At 39.6% G+C, this 20,697-nt stretch overlaps 1 protein-coding gene across 2 annotated transcripts in view; it reads right to left on the reverse strand.

Annotated features, from left to right (window-relative positions):
- Window positions 1-20,697, reverse strand: part of LOC109622846 (glutamate receptor 1) — a 634,036-nt gene that overhangs the window by 36,100 nt on the left and 577,239 nt on the right. The window contains exons 7-9 of one of the 2 annotated variants that reach the window (XM_062854092.1): window positions 7,111-7,373; window positions 6,468-6,561; window positions 6,067-6,377 (exon numbers count right to left, since the gene is read on the reverse strand). In XM_062854092.1, the coding sequence (XP_062710076.1) occupies window positions 6,067-6,377; window positions 6,468-6,561; window positions 7,111-7,373 (668 nt within the window). Of the gene's footprint in view, window positions 1-6,066; window positions 6,408-6,467; window positions 6,562-7,110; window positions 7,374-20,697 lie in introns of both variants that reach the window. The other variant, XM_062854091.1, reaches the window with a different exon arrangement.

The raw sequence follows: 20,697 nt of genomic DNA on the forward strand, positions 1-20,697 counted from the left end.
ATTCCTGGAGGAATCTCAGGAGGAATTCCTGGAGGAATCTCAGGAGGAATTCCTGGAGGAATCCCTGGAGGAATTCCTGGAGGAATCCCTGGAGGAATTCCTGGAGGAATTCCTGGAGGAATCCCTGGATGAATTCCTGGATGAATTCCTGGAGGAATCCCTGGAGGGATTCCTGGAGGAATCCCTGGAGGGATTCCTGGAGGAATCCCTGGAGGGATTCCTGGAGGAATCCCTGGAGGAATTCCTGGAGGAATCCCTGGAGGAATCCCTGGAGGAATTCCTGGAGGAATCCCTGGAGGAATTCCTGGAGGAATCCCTGGAGGAATCCCTGGAGGAATTCCTGGAGGAATCCCTGGAGGAGTTCCTTGAGGAATTCTCGGCGGGATTCCTGGAGGAATTCCTGGGGCAAACCTTGCAGGGATTCACGGAGGGATCCTCGGTGGAATTCCTGGAGGAATCCTTGGAGTAATTCCGGCCAGAATCACCTCCGCTCTTTCCGTAGAAGTCTACGTATTTGTCGTAGTTTTTGGACAGGTCTTAATGCATTTAGAAGGTCAATGACGGCATAGAAAAATGGTGTTCATCATCTTTCGGCATTTCAGACCTCCTTTCCGCCTCTGTCACACATTTTCGTCTACTCATTACATGTACTTTTACTCTTTTACAGACCCTTTCCCTCTAGTGCCTTTCGTTCTAAAGGATGGTCGTCATATTTGAATGACCCCTAATGTTGAAAGCATAGGTATCAACTACCATGCGCCTCCATGTGTATCTCAATCTCATTGGAAGCATTTGGCTGATAATAAAATATCCAGAAAATCTTAGTTGCAAGCAAGAAAAACCGGAAGTTGTCAATTTTGCTTGGGAAATCAAAAGATTTTTCGTGGGGTTGCCTGCCAGTCTTCAAGAAGGATATTCTATGCAAACATATCTTAACACCATTCACCTATAGTAATGATCAAATCATATTCAGTAATGATTTTATGAGTTCCAAATGGGTCATTCCGCGCCAAGTGACCGACCGCTTGCAATCGACCATCACGGATTTGAACCAAATTTGGCTGAAACATTTGTTTAGATGGAAAAAGAAAAAATCCAAATTTTGGTGCCGATCGGATCACCCCTCGGCCCGTGGCAGCACCCCTCGTTTTGGCCGATATGAAAATTATCCTCTCTTTCTTTTATTTTTATCATTGAAACGATTGCACCTACACATTTTTGACCTTCGGCTTTTTTAAAGGAAATCGTTCAGGGAATCCAGAAAAAATATTATTTTTTTGATACAGTGTTGCCAAATATCATATTTTTCAATTTTAAAACTAAAAATCGATTTTTCTCAAAATACGTATATTTTGATTTTAAAAATTTTGATTCCATCGTGTTTATCAGACGTTTTTCGATCGAAAAAGCTTAACTCCCCAAGGTAATTTGCGTCATTCCTGAGATATAGCGTTTTTAAGAAAAAATATTCATTTTTTTTCATATAAGGGTCATTCAGCGCCAAGTGACCGAGCACGTGCAATCGACCAACTTAAAAATAATAATAGTATCGTAACATATACTTATTTTGGTCCCCTATTTTGAAAAATCATACCGCCGGGATCATTAAGCCGCCCCTCCGGCTAGGAACCCCTCCCCGTTTTTGAAGATTTTTAAAAACATGCCATTTTCAAATATCGATATCTCAGCCCCTGTTAAAGCTACAAAAAAGATTATAGATAGTTTTCAACTTGGAGTTTGATTGAAATTTTAGAAAAAATACTTTACGTGCTGAGCAGTATTGCCAACTATATTATTTTTTTTTATAAAAAGTAAAAAAATGCGTTTTTCTCAAAATATGTATATTTTTTTCGTTTTTTCAACGGATTCGAGTTTATCAGGCTTTTTTCTGTCGGAAACACTTATCGACACAAAGTAAAATGAGCCGTTGCTGAGATATGATGGTTTTAGTAAGCATATTCCAAGGTTCCCATACTCTAATTCATTCTCTTCATTGAGGTAAGGCAGAAAAAACTGCAATGATATTATTTTTCAAATTCTTTTCGAATAATATAATTTACAGAAAAATAGCAAAAACATTTTTTTACGGGACGCAATGCGTTTGGGAACAGTGATGCCAGTTTTACTTATAATACATTTCAATCGTTTAAAGTTATCAACCCATGTTTACTTGAAATGTTATTATGTCATGTTATTGAGACAACGCAGCTTTTCAGTTAATCTGGAAGAATATAAAAACATTTCATATATCTCGAGTTTAATAGGAAAAAGAGAAAATGTGCATACCTTACCTTAACTTTCATTTCTTCTGCTTTCATTTCATTCACATTTCATTTCTTCTGCTTGGAACCTCTGGATGGTATTTTTACATTTTTGTTGGTCCGTACGTTCTTTGTACATGATTTTGCAATTCTGAACGTTGAACCATCCAGGGTGCTCGAAACAGATTTCATCGTTATTGCATCCTTCCCGGACGGAATTGCGGCGTGCATCGATCGAATGCCAGGAATTGCTAAAGCTGAATCGAAGCGGTTCTTTAGCAGTTCCTTTTCTTTACAGCATGCATCAGATGATACAAATCGTACGTTTAAGTTACAGTTGGTTAGCGCCCAATCGTATAGCTCCTTCGGCGATTGAATTATGGCCCCCTGCAGGCTAGCTCGCGTCGCCAATCGTTTGAGCGTTCCACCCAATCCATCACTTGGGCCTTTTCCATGAGCTGTAGCGAAGTAGTGCCATTCAGCTGGTACTCCAAAATCAGTTTCGTGGAAAGCAAGGTTGATTATGTTGAATCTGTTCTTATACTGTGATCCTGCGCCATCGGAGAAGTAATATATTCTGGTCAGCTCTGTTACTTGCGACTTTATAAACTGTACAAATTGACGCTGAAAAGCATGATAAGTTGTTGTGCTGTGTTCTAATACATCTGAAATAATGACACAGTTCATTGGAACAACTTTATTCTCCTGTACTGTGTAGGCAGCGAAAGGGTGGACTGTGGCCTGCGTATTAATATAGTGAACAGCTTGTACGCTATCTTGAAAAACAAAAGAATAGTTCTCCGAGAAATCCGCAACAACAGCAACTTCCCCCGATCGTAGATTGTCACGAGTGAGTTTGAAAAACTCGGCTTGTTTCGCAGCTATATAATCGTGCTTTCGCAACGATGCGATGGCTTCTAGGAAACTGTCCACGAATGGTTCTACCTCCAAAACAACAGTCTCCAAAGCACATCTTTCCTGCTGAGACCATTGTTTGTATTGTATCTCCTCAATATTGCTGTCGTCAAGATATACCCAAATCATCTCACGGAGTGATTCCGTGTCGCCACATGATGAATTTTTACATTGGTTCAAAAAGCATGGTTCTGCTGGTGGACAACAAAGGTTCATTTTTAACAGATCTCTGAACGAGGGAAATGCTTTGATTCCATCAACTTCAATAAGATCGAGTTTGGCTCCCGTGAACATTAGCCTGAAGTTCTCGTGGATTACACATACACATACTGTATGAGTACCTGCTGCTCCTGCCAAAACACATTCGGGCGGCCGATGCTCGGCGAATTTGGAAAATCCAATTTTGTAATCAGGGAATCTTTCCTTGAAGAGGGCATATATTTCAGACAGGTTTGCCAAAACCAAACGCTTTTGTTTCTGCACTCGTTTTCCTCCCTCACGTACGCTTTTGTAATCCTTTTTCCCTGCCAGTTCCTTGCTTACGTCTGCCTCGCGATAGAAATCCTGCACTTTTTGTACGGTTTCTTGAGGAAGCACATTACCTCTCTTTGGGTTAGGGGAGCACAAAATATTTTTTGTGTCAACGCATTTTTTCATATTCCTTACCAAGCGTTCTGAACACTTAAATTCGTCTGAAGATGAGAAAAAAAAAATGATAATTATAACTAACTAATAAGATATTGACCATGAACCACATGTCACCATTTATCTTTTAAATGCTCGAACCCCATCTTCTTGTATTCATAAGTGTACCCATTCATCTTCACGTGGTTCATGTACAGTCCGTAACTTTAAATGCTAACCTTGAATTTTTCGCACAGTCCACGATTTGGGAAGTGCTGACAAAATCAAAACCTTCTCTGATGATTGAATGCATGACTTGAATTTATCCTTCAGTTGATCGATCATTTCTTTCCCCGCATCTTCATAGTTATCATTTGGTAAGCATGGTTCAATGCATTCAGGTTTTACAACTGCATCAAAAGCTGTTTTCAACGCCGCTGCAGCCCGAGTAAGTTTTTCAGTCGGATATTTTTTGGCCCGAGTCACATTGTATTTACGAACAGGTGACAAATTGAGGCTATCCAGTGTTTCATTGAGGCTTTTTAGGTTTTTCTTGAAACTGTCCTCACTTTCACATTCGTCCGAACTATCCATGTGGTCTACTACATACCATGCGAATTGAATGAAAGAAGAACATTAAAAATTGTCCTCAAAAATTGCTCTCTTTCCAGTTGAAAATATTAATAAATTTAAATTTTATGATTTACAGAATAATCTTACCTGGGTCCACAATATCCTCGTTCAATTCGTCAACTCGAAGTTCGACTGCTGTAATTTCAAAATATGCTAGTGCCTGAACAAATGTGGTCTAATAATTTTAAAATTACCTGTTGGTGTACACTGCTGGGTAAAATTCATATTTTTCACTGCAATACGACATTGTAAGCATATCTTACGTCCTTCAAAAAATACCCGGCAAGTGCTTGTTGTAGTCATCATGGAACCGTGAAGAAATGAGATTTAAACTTTTGCGACGAACGACTGTATGTAAATCCAATGGATTGCAACACTGGCGTTGAGTTGTTGCGTACAACTTCCCGTATTCGGTTGCATGCCGATCACAAACACATTTCAATTCCGGTACACCAGAGCGAAGCTTAATTAAATACCATTCTCGAGAAGCGAACTGTTTAGATGTTCGGTGCCGATTGTTGGTTGAACATTTTCTCTTTAACAAATTTCCAATAGAACACACCATTTTTCAATACTACCTTTTGTTTTCACCGTTGAACTATCGGAAAGTTTTCACAGAGACACTTTTTGCTCGTTGTTTATCGTTTCTGACAGTTCAACAAAAACAAAGTAGGCGGCACAGTTCAGATATGATGAAAGGCAATCCCAAACCAAAACGATATTGTCCCAGCGACGGCCACTTATTTTGTAGCTGCGTTCCGACATGTTTCGCATCGTATCTTTGAAGCAAATAAATGATGGCAACACTGTTATGTATCACATTTTTATCACATAGATGCAAAGCATGGTCTACTTCTATGCTTCTATGAAAGATTGCTTGCACCTACAACGCTTGAGCAGTCGTAGGTAAAGATAGGACCGCCATGCCGCTGGTTTCTCTGCAATGGACAGCAAACAAGCTTTACTAAAGTTGCCATATCTTAGGAATGGTGCATTTTACTTTGTGTCGATAAGTGTTTCCGACAGAAAAAAGCCTGATAAACTCGAATCCGTTGAGAAAACGAAAAAAAAAATATACGTATTTTGAGAAAAACGCATATTTTTACTTTTTATAAAAAAATAATATAGTTGGCAACACTGCTCAGCATCTAAAGTTTTTTTTTCTAAAATTTCAATCAAACTCCAAGTTGAAAACTATCTATAATCTTTTTTGTAGCTTTAACAGGGGCTGAGATATCGATATTTGAAAATGGCATGTTTTTAAAAATCTTCAAAAACGGGGAGGGGTTCCTAGCCGGAGGGGCGGCTTAATGATCCCGGCGGTATGATTTTTCAAAATAGGGGACCAAAATAAGTAGACAAGCCAATTTTGGATGGAATTGGTAATAGTCACCCGCAAGTTTTCACTTTTTTTCGGTCACTTCGCGTGGAATGACCCAAATGCGGTCAATTGCAAAGTAATCTAATTACAACGAATGTTTTCAGTTGTGGATGGTAAAAAAGAATGTTCTACTTCTCATCAACCTGAGGAACAGATGGCTTTATACTAAATGATGGTGAAGAATCGCCCGAATCAAAACACATACTCAGAACCAATTACGTTGCCACTGTGTACTCCCTTCAAACAACTTACCCGGAAGAAATCCCACGTCGAGCCGTGTATGAGCGTGCCGTACTGCACCTCGGTCTGCGAGGCAAGATCCTCGGGGGAGTTGATGGGTGTGACCATTCGCTCGACGGTCAGGAACGCCGCCAGGTTGGCAGTGTACGACGAGATGAGTATGAGCGTGAAGAACCACCAGACCGAGCCGACGATTCGGCCCGAGATGGACCGCGGCGAGATGTCACAGCCCTGCTGCATGAACGCCCCCAGCGCAAACCAGAACGAGTTCAGTATGCTGAACTCGTTGACCGTGGCCTGCGGGACGGCGTCCGGCTGCTCGCCTGCAAGTATGCCAAACGCGTTTCCTTTGTCTAGGTTAATGGGAAATGAAAAAGCTACACGATCGAATTAGGTGCTCGAAAATTAATTACCGTTATAATTAACTAGCCGCCACTCGAATGGTGAAAAGCGAGACACGATGTACAGGACGATGCTGACGCCGACGTAGCTGAACAGGACACATATCTACCAGGGGTCGTTGTTGTTGTCGTCATCAGCCAGCCAGGTTCACGTCCGGAGGTCCAGAGAAAATTGATGTTTATGATGGCGGCCAGAGCAAGCCGGAAGGCAAGAAAGACACAGAGAGAGAAAAACACACAGACGCAATCACACAACAGGCAAATGGCATCAGGTTATTGCCAGACGGAATTGCGGGCTCTATGAGACAGTAGCGTGCACAGAATTGAGAAGCATACGTTCCTAGAAGATACAGGCTTTGCAACAGCTTTACTCAAAAAAACAATGCTTAAAAGAAAACGTAGACTTCTCCAGAGATGCCGTTTTCAATAGGATCCCTGATAGTGTATTAGCTAAGCTTCCAACCCCGATGAACCATCCACATGGTGAAGGCATATTCAACGCTATGATGTAGTGTGGACCCTCCAATAAGAGCGGAACGCCGTTGCCCTCGATTGACCCCGTTCCGTGCACGCCACCGCCCCCCACACAGCAAAGACAGATAGTTAATGAAATGTTTGCCAGCGGCAGGTAATTTAATGCTATTTTGGCTCTTACCCAAATCTCTTTCGACAATGGATTGAGAAAGCTAAACACGCCGGGCTTCTGCTTGACCGGCCGCTTGATCATAATGGAAATGCCGAGTGACATAAACGGCTTACTGAAGTCGATAACGCGCTCCCGCTCGGAGGTAATTGTCATCGATGCGATTGCGATGTCGGCCTCCTTGCGGACCAGCTCGCCGACCATGCCGTCCCAGCCGCCCTTCACGTCCGGATTCTCGGCGCCGTACTGGCCGTCCTTGACGATGCGTAGCTCATCTGAAACCGAGAGAGAAACCGATGCGATGCAGCAACACCGGACCGAAAGGTAGGGAATCGCGCTACTTGGGCGGTGGCTTCTATATTCGTCTGTTTTCCACTATAACTCAGTCAATCTTGAACCAATTGACACAATTCTTGGAATGCGGTGAGATAGGTATAGTATCTACCCGTGTACAAAATTTCAAGTCAATCGGTTCAAAATTGACCGAGTTACAGTGGAAAACAGACGAAAATAACGGACGAAGAAAACCACCGCCCAAGTAGCGCGATACCCTAAAACATTAAATTAGATTTATGGGATGCACACAACTGCCAAATGGCTCATGGATACAACAATGCTACAGTATATACACACAGGACGGCACTAACTACGGTGGTTGGTAGAACTCTCGTAGTCTCGGGTGTTGGGGACAATTGGAGGGGGGTTGCCCTACTGCCGGCGAAGATTAATGCTTCCTGGTAGGTACAGTGATTTTATCTCATATTCGTACAGGACGACATACTGTTCCAAAAAAAAAATGTCAGATGTTTGTATCGAAAATTTGTACGATGGTTTTGGAATTTCAGTAAAAATATATATCAAGAACATATGTACACCAAGTAGTCATTTGTTCAGGGCTCTCTGAAAGTTTTCACAATAATCTGTTTCTCTAATAGGATATGTGTGCCATCAGCAATCTCACGCTCCCATATTCATCCTATTCGAAAACAAGCGATTACGGCACCGATGAATTCCGTTCTTTTTGTTTTCATGGTTGCTCACTTCTAACAAAAAATACAAAAAAAAACAAAACAAACAGCACTTTAATCCTTTGTTTTGCCTAGGATGAAAATGGGAGCCACATGCTTAATAAGGGAACCAATACCCTTAATGGATATAAATAAAGGAAATCTTCAAGAATTGATCATGAAATTTGACCTTGAAAAAATAAAAAAAAAAAATGCATAAAAAATACAAAATATCCCGACGAAAGTTTCACGGGCACTTCAGATGAATCTTGAACGTAACTGTTTAAAGTCCTAAAGGATTAAAAAAACGTCAGAACTACAGCTAGAAGCTACCGAGATACCGAGATATTATTTCCAGCGTTGCTTCCCCAAACGGAAGTCTCAAAAGGTTTCTTTATTCTTTTATTCCTCTAAGGACTTGCAAATTGTCCTCTTTATGGTGCTGTTATAAATCATGACAATTTGTCCCATCAATGTTTTAAACATAAGCTTGCAAGTATTTTACGCCTTCTGTCCAATTTTAAATTTTTGTTTTCCCTAAACTTCCAAACTAAGGCAATTAAGGCAGTAAAAAATGTATAATGCAGAATCCATGAAAAAAAAATGAACAAATGATTTCGGCTGATTTATATCCATGTGGCGCCCGAGCCTTCCAAAGCACATTGCCAAGCACCCTCTCCGTAGAGCTAATGCTGCGATTTGTCTCTCGCATAGCTACTAAAGTTCTCACTCATACGTCTCTGTCTCTCGGTAAAAACGGGAGACCAGCACTTGAGTTTGTGAAGCACAGGCTTTTTTCGCACCGCACTGTGCATGCCGACAATCCCTGACACAAATGTTCAATACCTAAAAAATGAAAAACAAAAAAAAAACATGTTTACAGATATTCAAGAATTTCATAGTAGCTGCAAAAATCCATTAAGGAACCGAAAAATCTGACAGAAATTTCAACTGGAAAAACTTGTAATTAGAAGACATGAAATGTTGCTAATTGAGAAATTGAGAGATGAAATTTGTGAAAAAAAAAAATCGCGTTCTGGTGGGATTTGAAACCACGACTCCGTATTCGCTATACCGGCGCTTTAACCAACTAAGGACAGGTAATGGTTCTGCGGAATAGAAAGCCAAACTGACTCCGAAGCCGCACCGTGAACACTCCTATTTCACATACTCGTCTCTCTTTTCGGCTTAGGTGCCAATCCACAACATACTCCTTTAAGGTCCCAAATAAGCTAAACATATGCCCATAAATAACGAAACCCCTCTAAAACTCCCTGAAGCTCGCTGAGACTCCCCGAAACTCTCTTCAACGCCCTCTGAAAATGCGTCACGAGTCATGAAAAGCTCCAGTTACTTCGAGAAGTTCACTACATTGCCACCAAAATCCCTCCCGATTTCCCTTGCAAACTTAAATCTCTGAAGCAGTTCGAAAATATTTTTGAGGCCTTGTGGGTCGGGGGAAACTTTCAAACTGAAGATGCTCCACTGGGTCAATAGGTGTTATGTATGTTGTCCGTTATCTAGTGTTAGTCAAGTTGTCAGTCTCTGCAGCCTTTGGGTAAAGACGGTATAAATTGTCTTTTGAGCCCTCCTGAAACTCTTGAATAGTACGTAAATACCTCCAATCCTCCAACGATGTTAGCTTTTTCACACCACAGTGGCGTAAATGGTGAACGTTCAGCGTGCATTTCTGGATCATATTGACCGTAACATCTTACTAGGGTTAAATCATTCATGGAACGCCCCCTGAAAATACCCTGAAACATATTTAAAGCTTCTGCTATCTCCATAAGTTTAATGAAATGCTTCAAAATGCCCCCAAAACCTTCGAGAAATCTATTGTAGCCGTTTGAATTCCCACTATCCACTCTGGCCGTCCTTGGTATGCTTAAATTCAGTTCTTAAACCATCTGCAAGCTCTAAATCACTCCAAAAATCCTTTTGAACTCCCTGATCCCCTTCAAACTCACTGAAACACTATTAAAATCTCCAAATTCTAAAATGCTCCTAATTATTATTGTACCTTTATGAAGCGCCTTGCAACCCCCTGAATCCTCTTGGATCAGCCTTGACTTAAAATACCCTAAAACGCCCTGGAACCCCCTGAAACCTGCTACAGCCAATAACTGCCTTCAACTCATTAAACTTCTTGAAACGCCCTTGAAGCCCACTGATACCTCTCAATACACCTTTAACGCTCTAAAATGCCCCTAAAACTCACCTCATTATGGCTTTGGCTTTGGCTTTTGGCTTTGGTGAACCCCTGCTGAAATGACCTTGAATATGTTATTTGAAATTCTTGGTTTTCAAGTCCTCTGGAACTCCACTACAATCTCTAAAGCTTTTGATATTTGAAGCAGACCATTCAAAAGTAGTATGAATAAAATTTGCATAAAAAGAACTGTATAAAAAGCGTTTTACTGTTCCTTTGTCTGGGGCACGGTTATATGTAAAAAATATAAAAAATGTACACTTTTTGTGTCCCATTTGGCAAGCTCAATCAAAGAAACTATGTTTTAGCGCCCACAATTTTATTTTTTTTATACGATTTACTTTGGAAAAAATAAGTCGATGAATGATTTTTGAAACTGAGGAAACACGAGGAATCAGAATTACGAGATTTTATTGGTTTATTGTTATTCCTTATACGTTAAACAGCGTTACTTTGATATTTACCCTTTCTAAGGGTTGATTCCCCGTCAAATTTCCAACAGACGTCATTCATTGTTTCTTTTTGGTTAAGGGGAAACCGATGGCCGTTTTTCTTAGAAAAAGTAGTATTCCATTTACTGTGGTATGAAAATTAGCCGTTTAGGCGCTAAAATATAGTTTTTTGCGATGAAGCTGAAGTTTTAGTACCGTAATCCGGGGTAACATTGATCAGAATTTTCGATCTTTCTTGAATAATTCTCTTATTAAAGCAAACGTTACATGTTTAATATTTTTAAAAAAAGTACTGGCCCTCTGATTATGTGTTAAGCTACTCCAAAAAGTATTGTAAAACTTTTAAACATGTTTAACCTTCACGTACCCGACCCCCAATATCTCATTTTCAAAATGCTGGCATTTTGTCATTTTTCATCCAATTTTTTTGAAGTCACCCTCAATCGATCATAAATTGATGCAGGTTTATTACACCCAAGTGACCATGCAATATCCGGAACCATTCCGGAGATATTCCGGATTGTACTGGGGTCAGGGAGGCTGCCGAAATGGCTAAAAATGATTATTTCGTGTGTTGTATGAACGTGAAGTATGTATCAACTAATATGACCACCCCGGAACATCTAGCATAGGTTCCACGGGGGTGACATCGGGGACATTTCTGGTTTGTAACCAAAACATGCCGTGCGACGTATCAAACTTTGTGATTTCAAGAGAATGGGGCAGAAAAAGTTGACTGACATATGTAGCAACTCATATGGCCGCTCCGGAATACCTGAAACAGGTTCCGTGGGGGCCTCTCAAGCACAATAACACACGAAATAATCACTTTTAGCCATTTGGCAAAACATACCCCTCCCCCACCCCCTGACCCCAGTACAATCCGGAATATTTCCGGAATGGTTCCGGATATTACATGACCACTTGAGTGTAATAAACTAGCACCAATTTATGATCGATTAAGGGCGACTTCAAAAAAATCGGATGAAAATTGACGAAATGCCAGCATTTTGAAAATGAGTTGCCGATGGTCGGGTATGTGAAGGTTAAATAAACTTTTTAATCTAGGTTTTGATTTTGTAGATTTGGGGTAACATTGATCGTGTCAGTGATCAATGATCGTTTGTGTTGAAAATACCCTTACTTACTAAATTCGGTGTAGCTGATTTCGAATATGTTGTCCAAATTCTTACAAGTTATGTACTTTTTGAGTTATTTTAAGATAAAAATCCTCCAAACCGCGAATAAAACCTAAAGGTAGGCAATGGCTTAAGAAATTGATAGCCTACTATTAATAAATCGTATATTTTATTGAAAAAGAGCACTGTCATAAAAAGTTTCGTTTATTTAATTCAACTCTAGGATATAATATTGAAGTAATACAGTGATTTCGAACCTCATATTGTATCTAGTATTCATGCCATGCATGAATGTTTGACAATGTATCTCATTGCATTACGAAACTTAGTTATGGAAAAATCGATTTATTTCAATGTTTATGAAATTCAATTTTCAAGAATTACATGTCATTTAATAGCTAAATAACAGCAGATTACGATATACCATTCGATAACAGAAACAGATTCATTGTAAAATGCTTGTTTGAACATTTCATGAGGTCGGTCAAGCCGATCAATGTTACCCCGCTGATCAATGATACCCCGTTTTACGGTACTGAAATGGAACCTAAAAAGTGTACATCCAACTAACAATCGCAAGCCGCAAACAAGCATGCATGCTGAATTATTGCTTTACAATAATAATGATGGCTGAGCTTAAATAATGCTGTACACATTACTGCACAAGTGCTTTTTAAATTGAAGAAGTAGCCAATGTTCAACTTTTCGTAAACCCCTGCCATAAATAATAACATATTTGGGTGAGGTTTTCTTTTGCTGAAACTTACGTGTTATTTGGCTTATTCTTGTTACCAACTCCACGAGTACATTTGGCCGACCTCCATTCCATTATCCGTGGACAAGTGTGGACATTTCTCGTATCTCAACCCCGATTCTAGTGTCCACGTGGTATATGGAAGGACCTTAAATAACAATTTAGTTTTTGTTTTTTTTTTAAATTAGGCCGTTACAAATATTTATTTCACTTTTCGACCCACCGCTCTTTGGCGGGTCGAGGGGGGGATAAAAATTAAAAAAAAAAACATTTAATCTGAAAAATATTAAAAACTCATCGGCTTTGTTAAAGAATTTTCACCAAAACCCGATATTTTGATAAATATTTTTTATCTTCCCCCTCAAAATGCAAAATCCAGCCAAAAATTTTTGAAGGGGGGGGGGAGACAAAAAATCAAAATTAAATTTGTATCAGCCTTATGCCTTTCACGAAAAGATTCCCACGACTCAACCGGGTATCAAACACATATTTCGAGCCAAGTGGCGCATCAAGCGGATTTCAGGAATGTTCCAGGAGCATTTCTGTGAGTTTTAGCAGATTTCAGTAGAATTTTATGGGGATTTGAGAGCGTTCCACGAAGTTTATGGAGGCATCAGGGACTTTTGAAGAGGTTTCAGTGAGTTTGGGGGACGTCTGAAGAAAGTTTTCATAGGCTTTTCAAGGTTTTAAAAAGGTCCCAGGAAGGGTTGAAAAGGAGTCTGAGGGCTTCAGGATTTTTTAGAAGCTTTAACCTTCAAGCGATTGTACAAGTTGTATTTTGTACAACACGTTGAAAAATGTCGCTTTTTGTACTCAGAATTAGCATGGTGCTGACCGTGGTGGCCAACCGAGCGAGTTACGGAAGATCAAGGATACATTCAGAAAGTCACAAGGGAATTCAATGGATTTTAGGGGGTGTCAAAGGGTTTTCGGAAAATTTTCAAGGTCCAGCAAGGGGTTTCAGGAGAAGGTAAGCGGAATTTCAGTACGATGCGCCCAATTTCTGGGGTTTCAGGGACTTCTCAAGAGGCTTCATGGGCTTTTAGGGGACGTGTCATGAGAGTTTTGGAGCATTTCAGAGGGTTTCAGTGGTGTCTTAGGAGGTTTCAGAGGGGTCTCTGGGGGGTTTGAAGGGAGATTCTGGATTTTAGCAGACTTTAGAAGCGTTCCAGGGGTGTTTTGGAAAGTTTATCGAATGAAAGGAGGTTCCGAAAAGTTTCAGCAATATTTTAGAGCGTTTTAGGTGGATTGGTACCGATTTAGAGGGTTTAGGGAGATTTAATAAGCATTTCAAGAAGTTAGTTAATGTTTAGTTTAGTTAGCGTTAATTTTCAGGGGCGGTGGCAGTTTAGAGTGTTTCACGAGTTTTTAATAGTCTCATTGGGTTTCAAGAGTGTTTAAAGATATTTAAATGCTGTTTAAGTGCTATAGGGATATATGTAGGGATCCCTGAAACGTTTTAAGGAGTTTTAGTGAGTTTCATTGGAGTGTTCAAGGAAAGTTGGAGGGTCTTCAATAGGATTTCAGTGAAAGGGGGTTTCAGGAGAAGGGTTTCAACGGTTTCCAGGGCGTTTCAAATGAGCCTTGAGGGATTTTCAGAGTATTTTTAGGGACTCCTAAGCCTAGGGGCATCAAAACTGCCAGAAACTCCCTGATGCATTCCTGAAACCCATTGTAACCCATTCCTAAAATGGTCGGAAACCCTCCTAAGCTTTCCAAAACTCCCATTGCATTCCTATGTAGCCCCTTGTCACCATGTCAAATCCCCAGCAACAAAATCTGTTCTCGAGCTCAAAGTTCTCTTTGTAAAAGCGCTAATTACTTCATTGCTTTCACTATTACAATTTATGGGAGTGCTATAAAAACAGGCATGGCATTGAAACAGGTACCAGAACCTTATGGTCTTCTACCATAATGCATTATACAGCACTCAAAGCTGCGATTTCTAGTGAAACACTTTCTGTCACATACTATGTCGAAGATAAGTTGTTATAAAAAGTTAACGTACCACAAATTTGAGGTAGATTCACTTTTGATAATAACTCCTTCGAAATATAGTGTGGACACGGTCAGAAAATTCACACAAAAGTGAGCTAAACTGGAACAGCTCAAAAAATTAGTAAATTGCATTTCCAGCGATAGCGCTGGCCCAAGTGCGAAAATCTCATCAGTTTTAGCCGTATCGGGTAAGTGTGCCCATCGTTGTGGTATTAAGGTAAATTCATTTTAAAAACAATGATCGTACAATCTGAAGGGTTGCAAAACGTTAGTTGGTAGTTTTCTATCCAAATTTGCTTGAAAAAATATAAAAACTATCGTTTTTCTCTGTTTTCGATCATAAATCGCTTACCACAACATTAGGCACACTGTTCCTATTATGAAGGTAAAATTTAATTTTGGTTTCTATTGTTGCGGTATCCCATTGAAATCATATGGGATACCGCAACAATAGGAACACAGCAGCAAAAAATTTAAGGAAAATATTTTTTTAAAATAGATTTTGGGCAAATATTAAGCACACAAATGGTGCAATCTCATAATTTAAGCATAATACATCTATTAAAAATGCCTTTTGGTAACATTTCAGTCGAAAAAGTGCTCAATTTCCACTACCGCAACATTGAGTACTACCACAACGAAGGGAACAATTACCCTAATATTCTTGATGATGTGAAGAATGTTATACGGCTTAAACCAGTTGGATTTTTGCACTTCTGCCAGCGCTATCGCTGGAAATGCAATTTACTCATTTTTTGAGCTGTTCCAGTTTAGCTCAGTTTTGTGTGAATCTTACTCATTTTAGAGTAACTTTGTCTTGGCGTGTATCTTGTACCATCTATCATACATGTTTACTTTTGAGCCCAAAGCAGGAATTACAAAATCAACGGCTTGTCACTTTATGTAGTAATGCTTTGTACATTAGTACCAATTAAAGTAATGATCTAATAGTACCAGGTGAGTTGATGAATGTGCACAAGCAGTGTCTACGTCCCTTCCCATATTTGCGTAATAATTCACCTAAAATCTATATGTGTAGAAATGCTACAAGAACCTCCAAAAGAAACTGTGGCACTTGTGATAGAACATAACAAATAGAGACAAATGTGTTCTTTATTTCTAGAGCGAAAAAAGCTCGGCTGAAATTTGTTTCTGTCAAAAATGATAGAAACCTCACCCTGTATGAGTGAGAAACCAAATCACTGTACAGAAAGAAAACTGAGCTCCGTGGTTGGTGCTGCAGCAGCCGGAAATGAAATTTTTTAATTGTTGCTGCCGGCGGTGAGCGGTTTGCGGTTTTGGTGTTTTTTTGGTACGGTGGGTCACATTCTTCAGATACCTCCTACGCGATAATGAGTTATTGAGGGAGAGTAATGAGAGAAGTTCCGGTGGTGCAACAGTTTTGGGCGGTTCTTAGTCGCCGAACTGGGTTAGGTGTTTTGAGGTTGTGACCTTGCTTGGGCGTTGAATGGTTTACGTTGAAAAGGGTTGAATGAACCCGGGAGCGGTCGCGTCGTGTACTGAGTACACGAAAATTTACGCTTGTGGTACACAACGTGACCGTGGTGTCATTGATGGTGGTCGAAAACGCGACTGCTCGAAGGTTAAATATGACGATTCCTGTGAATGTTAGGCTTTGTTTTCACACTGTATTGTGCAACTCCTGAAGCTTAAGCATCGGCTTATTCAGAGTTTTCCGTAAAACAATATTATGGAACAACTGAAGTTTCTGTTCATTGCTTCAATTTTATTTCTTCAATAGGTTTACTGGGCATCAGATAGTTCAGGTAAATAAACTTCAAATAACTGATTGACATGAAATTTGGACCATCACTCAAACCCTAAATCCAGATCGTTTCTGTCAATCACGTAAATGCAGTAGCGCAGCGCGTATTACCACTGCAGTCCATAAACCCAGCGTTCGTCCCATTTCGCTCTACTACGGAATAAGAAATACACGACGGAGCCGTTCCGCAGAAACATCCCATCATTAAATAGATTTTTCTGAAATGAAAATTAAATTCTCTGGACCATAAACTTCCCCGTAGCTCCCTCACCCATCAGCAGCACAGCACACTGATTGCACTTTTGGTGCTGCTGAGTGAAACTATAAGACGACGACGACGCCGTAGAGAGAGACCGCACCGTCAGCAGCAACAGCCAGCCAGCGGCAGCACCAGCAGCAGTTTCGCCTGCCTACCCACGGTTTCAACCCAGACAGAAGCCCTCCGCTTTCCTTGAAATGTATAAATAACAATAAACACAAAGGGCTCATATATCACCGGAGGGAGCTTTTGCCACGATCAGGGATGCCAGATAGTAATCAAACTCTTCGATATCTTGTGTGCATTTTTTAGCAAGTCGTAACACCAAATTTTGGAAAGTCGCTACCTAGATCTTCAAAAAACTTAGGGTGACGTAGGATATTATCGGCAGGTTTGTTCTCTTCGTCATGAAGGGTTTTTGTCGGCCAAATTTCCTGAAGCTTGGGCATATAAAAATTCCACGACGAAGAGAACAAAACTGCCGAAAATACACAATTACACCTATATATGTTTTATATATTTTAGTGTTGGTCTGACTAGTGTTTTTTTTTTTTTGTATAATCTCACTTAGCTCATTCTTGATTTATTTTCTACTCTGTCTCATTCTCTAACGCTATAGTTCATTATGGGTTCATCAGCTCGCAATGCACTTTCAAACTTTCATTTTCTCATTGCTTTCAATGTGGAGTTAGCAGTATGTAAAGAGTGAAAAGTTGGTGTGCCTAGTGAAGACAAATAAAAAGTGTTGGGCACTGAGAAGGGACATGAAGATAGTGCAGAGTGAGGATAAGTGACGAGTTAAGAGTAAGTTAAGTAATGAGGAGTGAATTATGATTAGTTAGGAGTGAGCAGTGAATATTGCAAGAAATGTGAAAAGTGAGGAGCTATGAGCGAGTAGCTCTAAGTGAGTAGTATATTTTTAGAGACAAATACTCCGCCTAGTCAACCATTGATCGTATAAGATATTGAATAAGATGTTAAAGTGGAGGCGATATGTGTACATTTAACATATGCACAGAAAACCATGGATGATATACTAAAACAATTTCTGCTAGATGCCTGAAGGAATCCCAAGAAATATTTCCGACGGCACCGCCGGAGCAATTTCCAAAACAAAAATCTTTTAGGAATTTCTGCAAGAATCTATGTGAGAATTTCTCAAGCAGTTTTTGAAGGATCCCTTGGAAGAGTTTCCGAAGAAATCTGTGTAATATTTTTAAAGAAATTCCCAGAAAAACATTTCAGAAACTCCATAGAACAACTTGTGAATAAATTCTTTGGACAAATTACTAAAGAAATCCATGAAACTCTGAAGAATTCTCTGGAGATATTTTGAAGAAATTGTAGAAGGAATCGACGCAGGAATATCCGAAAGAATGCCTGAAGGGGTTTCTGATAAAATTTCTGTATTTATCTTTGATATGTACTCTAGACTCTCTTGCGAAAACCAGAGAAAATTCTTGAAGAAATTCCACGAGTAATTCCAGTCGAACTTACTGGAGAAACTAATCGAGAGACCCTTGCTGGAATTCCTAGGAAAGTTTATTGAGGAGTTTTGAATATAACTCCTGGATAATTTCTTTGATAAAAAATCTTGGAGAATTTTCCGAAAGTATTCCTGGATCAATCTGTGGACGTATTCTATAGGAATTCCTGTTACTGGTTTATTTGGACAAACACTTAGATAAGCTTTTGCGATGATACTTAGAAAAAAAAAACCAAAACAATATGTTTGAAAAATCTTGTGGAAGTTCTTAGCAAATGTTTCTGATATATTTTTTTTAAGTGTGCGAGATTCCTCTCATGGGCAATTCCTCTAATAGCAACAAATCTCTTATTGGCGTATTGAAGAAATATGTATACGAATTTCCAAAAGAAATCCTGCAGAAAATTTTGGAGGAATTCCTGGCGAATTTCCGAAGGATTTTTTAAACCATCTCCAAAGAGAATTTCTGAAGCAATCCGTGGCATAGTTCTGGAAGTTACTTATTTTTTTTTTTTTTTGGAAAAAAATATGGAGAAATTCTTGAGGTAATATCTGAAGAAAGACCTGTAGAAACAATAAAAAATCATGGGAAGAATTTGTGAAAGTGACCTTGGTAGATGTCAAGACTGAATTCCTGGAGTATTTTTTGAAGGTATTCGTAAAGCAGTTTTGGAAGGAATCCATAGAAGATTTCCTAATTAATTCGTGGAAAAAATATGAAGTAATGCCATTAAAAAATTCTAGAGATACTACAGGAAAAAATTCTGAAAGAAACTTTGAAAGATTTTCTAAAGAAGTCAGTGAAAGATTTGGTAAAGAAATCTTTGGACTTATTTTCGGTAGAGTTCTGATTTTTTGATTATCTGAAGGTACATATATTTCTTTTAATTCAGTTGTTAGTCTTAGACCTGTGCGTCGACTATATTTTACACACGCTGGTGGCAGCTTTTGGCGAAAGCAGCGGCGGCGTCATCGGCGTGACCAAAATTTGAACATAATGTCAACATTGGCAAAGCTGTCGTTACTCTCTAGAATTTGTAGTCTGAGCTTTTTCATGACCGTTGATGCATAAACTATTACGTTTGTTTGAACACCTTTTTTTAATTTCTGTTCGGGTCCGTCACTGCGATCAGTGATTGGACCTATTGTAACATTACACGTATTTTTAGTGTAGTGCATGTTGCATTACTCCAATACAAATTAAGGGCAATAAAATATCGATTTTGCTACAATTTGTTTTTTGTTTTCTTAGAACCTTCAGAATCTATCAAATTTCATAATAATATTGCACTATTTACAATAAGGAATCCCCAAATGATTTCAGGGAGGAATCTCAGAAGGAATTCCAAGAGCAAAAACCCCTAAGGATTTCTACGAGGAATCAACGAAAAATATACAAGAGAAATCCCTGAGAGAATTCTAGAAGGAATTGCCAAAATAATTCCACAAGGAATCCTTAAAGGAATTCCAAGAGGAATCCCTGAAAGAATTCCAGCGAGAATCCCCGAAGGAAATCTAGGAAGAATTCTTGGAAGAATTTTTAGAGGAATCCCCGGTGGAATTCCGTGAGAGATCCCTGAAGGAATTCCAGAAGGAATCTCCGAGAAAATTCAAAAAGACATCATTGAAGAAATTCCAAGAGGGAATCCCGAAAAAATTCAGTAATAATCCACGACGGAATATCAGGTGAAATCTACGTAGGAATTTTAGGAGGCACTCTCAATGGAAGAACCCCCTAGGACAAACCTCCGAAGGAATTTTTGAAGAAATCCCCGAAGGAACTCTAAGACAAATCCCGGAAGCAATTTTAGCAGGAATTCTCGAAGGAAGTCCAGAAAGAATGCTCGAAAAAATTCCAGGAGGAATATCCAAAGGAAGTCTCCGAAGAAATTACAGAAAAAAATCCCTGCAGGAATGCAATGGGGAAACACCGAAGAAATTTCAGAAGGAATCCCCATAGAAAGTCCAAGCGGAATCCCCGAAAAATTTCAAGTACGAATCCCCACCCAAATTCCAGGAGGAATTCCAGGAGAAATCTCCGAAGGAATTCTAAGAGGAATCACTAAAGGAGTTCCAGGAAGATACCCCTAAGGAATTCCAGCTGGAATTCACGACTGAATATTAAGAGGAATCCCCGAAAGAATTTCAGGAGGAATCTCCGAAAGTATTTTAGGAGAAAACCCCAAAGGAGTTCTTGGAAGAATCCTCGTAGGAATTCCATGAGGAATCCCTGATTGGAGGAATCCCAACAGAAGTTCCAGCACGAATCCCAACAGCACGATTCCAGCACGAATCCCAAAGAGATTCCAGCAGGAATTCCCAGAAGAATTCCGGTGGGAATCAAGAAAAATCCCCAAAGTAGAACAATCAACGAAAAATATCCAGAAGGAATCTCTGAAGGAGCTCCTGAAGGAATCCCGAGAGGAATCCCCGAAAAAAAAACCAAGAGGAATCTGAAGAAATTCGTATTGGAATCACCAGAGGAGTTCTACGAAAAGTCTCCAAA

Source organism: Aedes albopictus, chromosome 2 (assembly GCF_035046485.1).
Source record: "Aedes albopictus strain Foshan chromosome 2, AalbF5, whole genome shotgun sequence".
In the NCBI taxonomy this organism is placed as follows: Eukaryota; Metazoa; Arthropoda; class Insecta; order Diptera; family Culicidae; genus Aedes; species Aedes albopictus.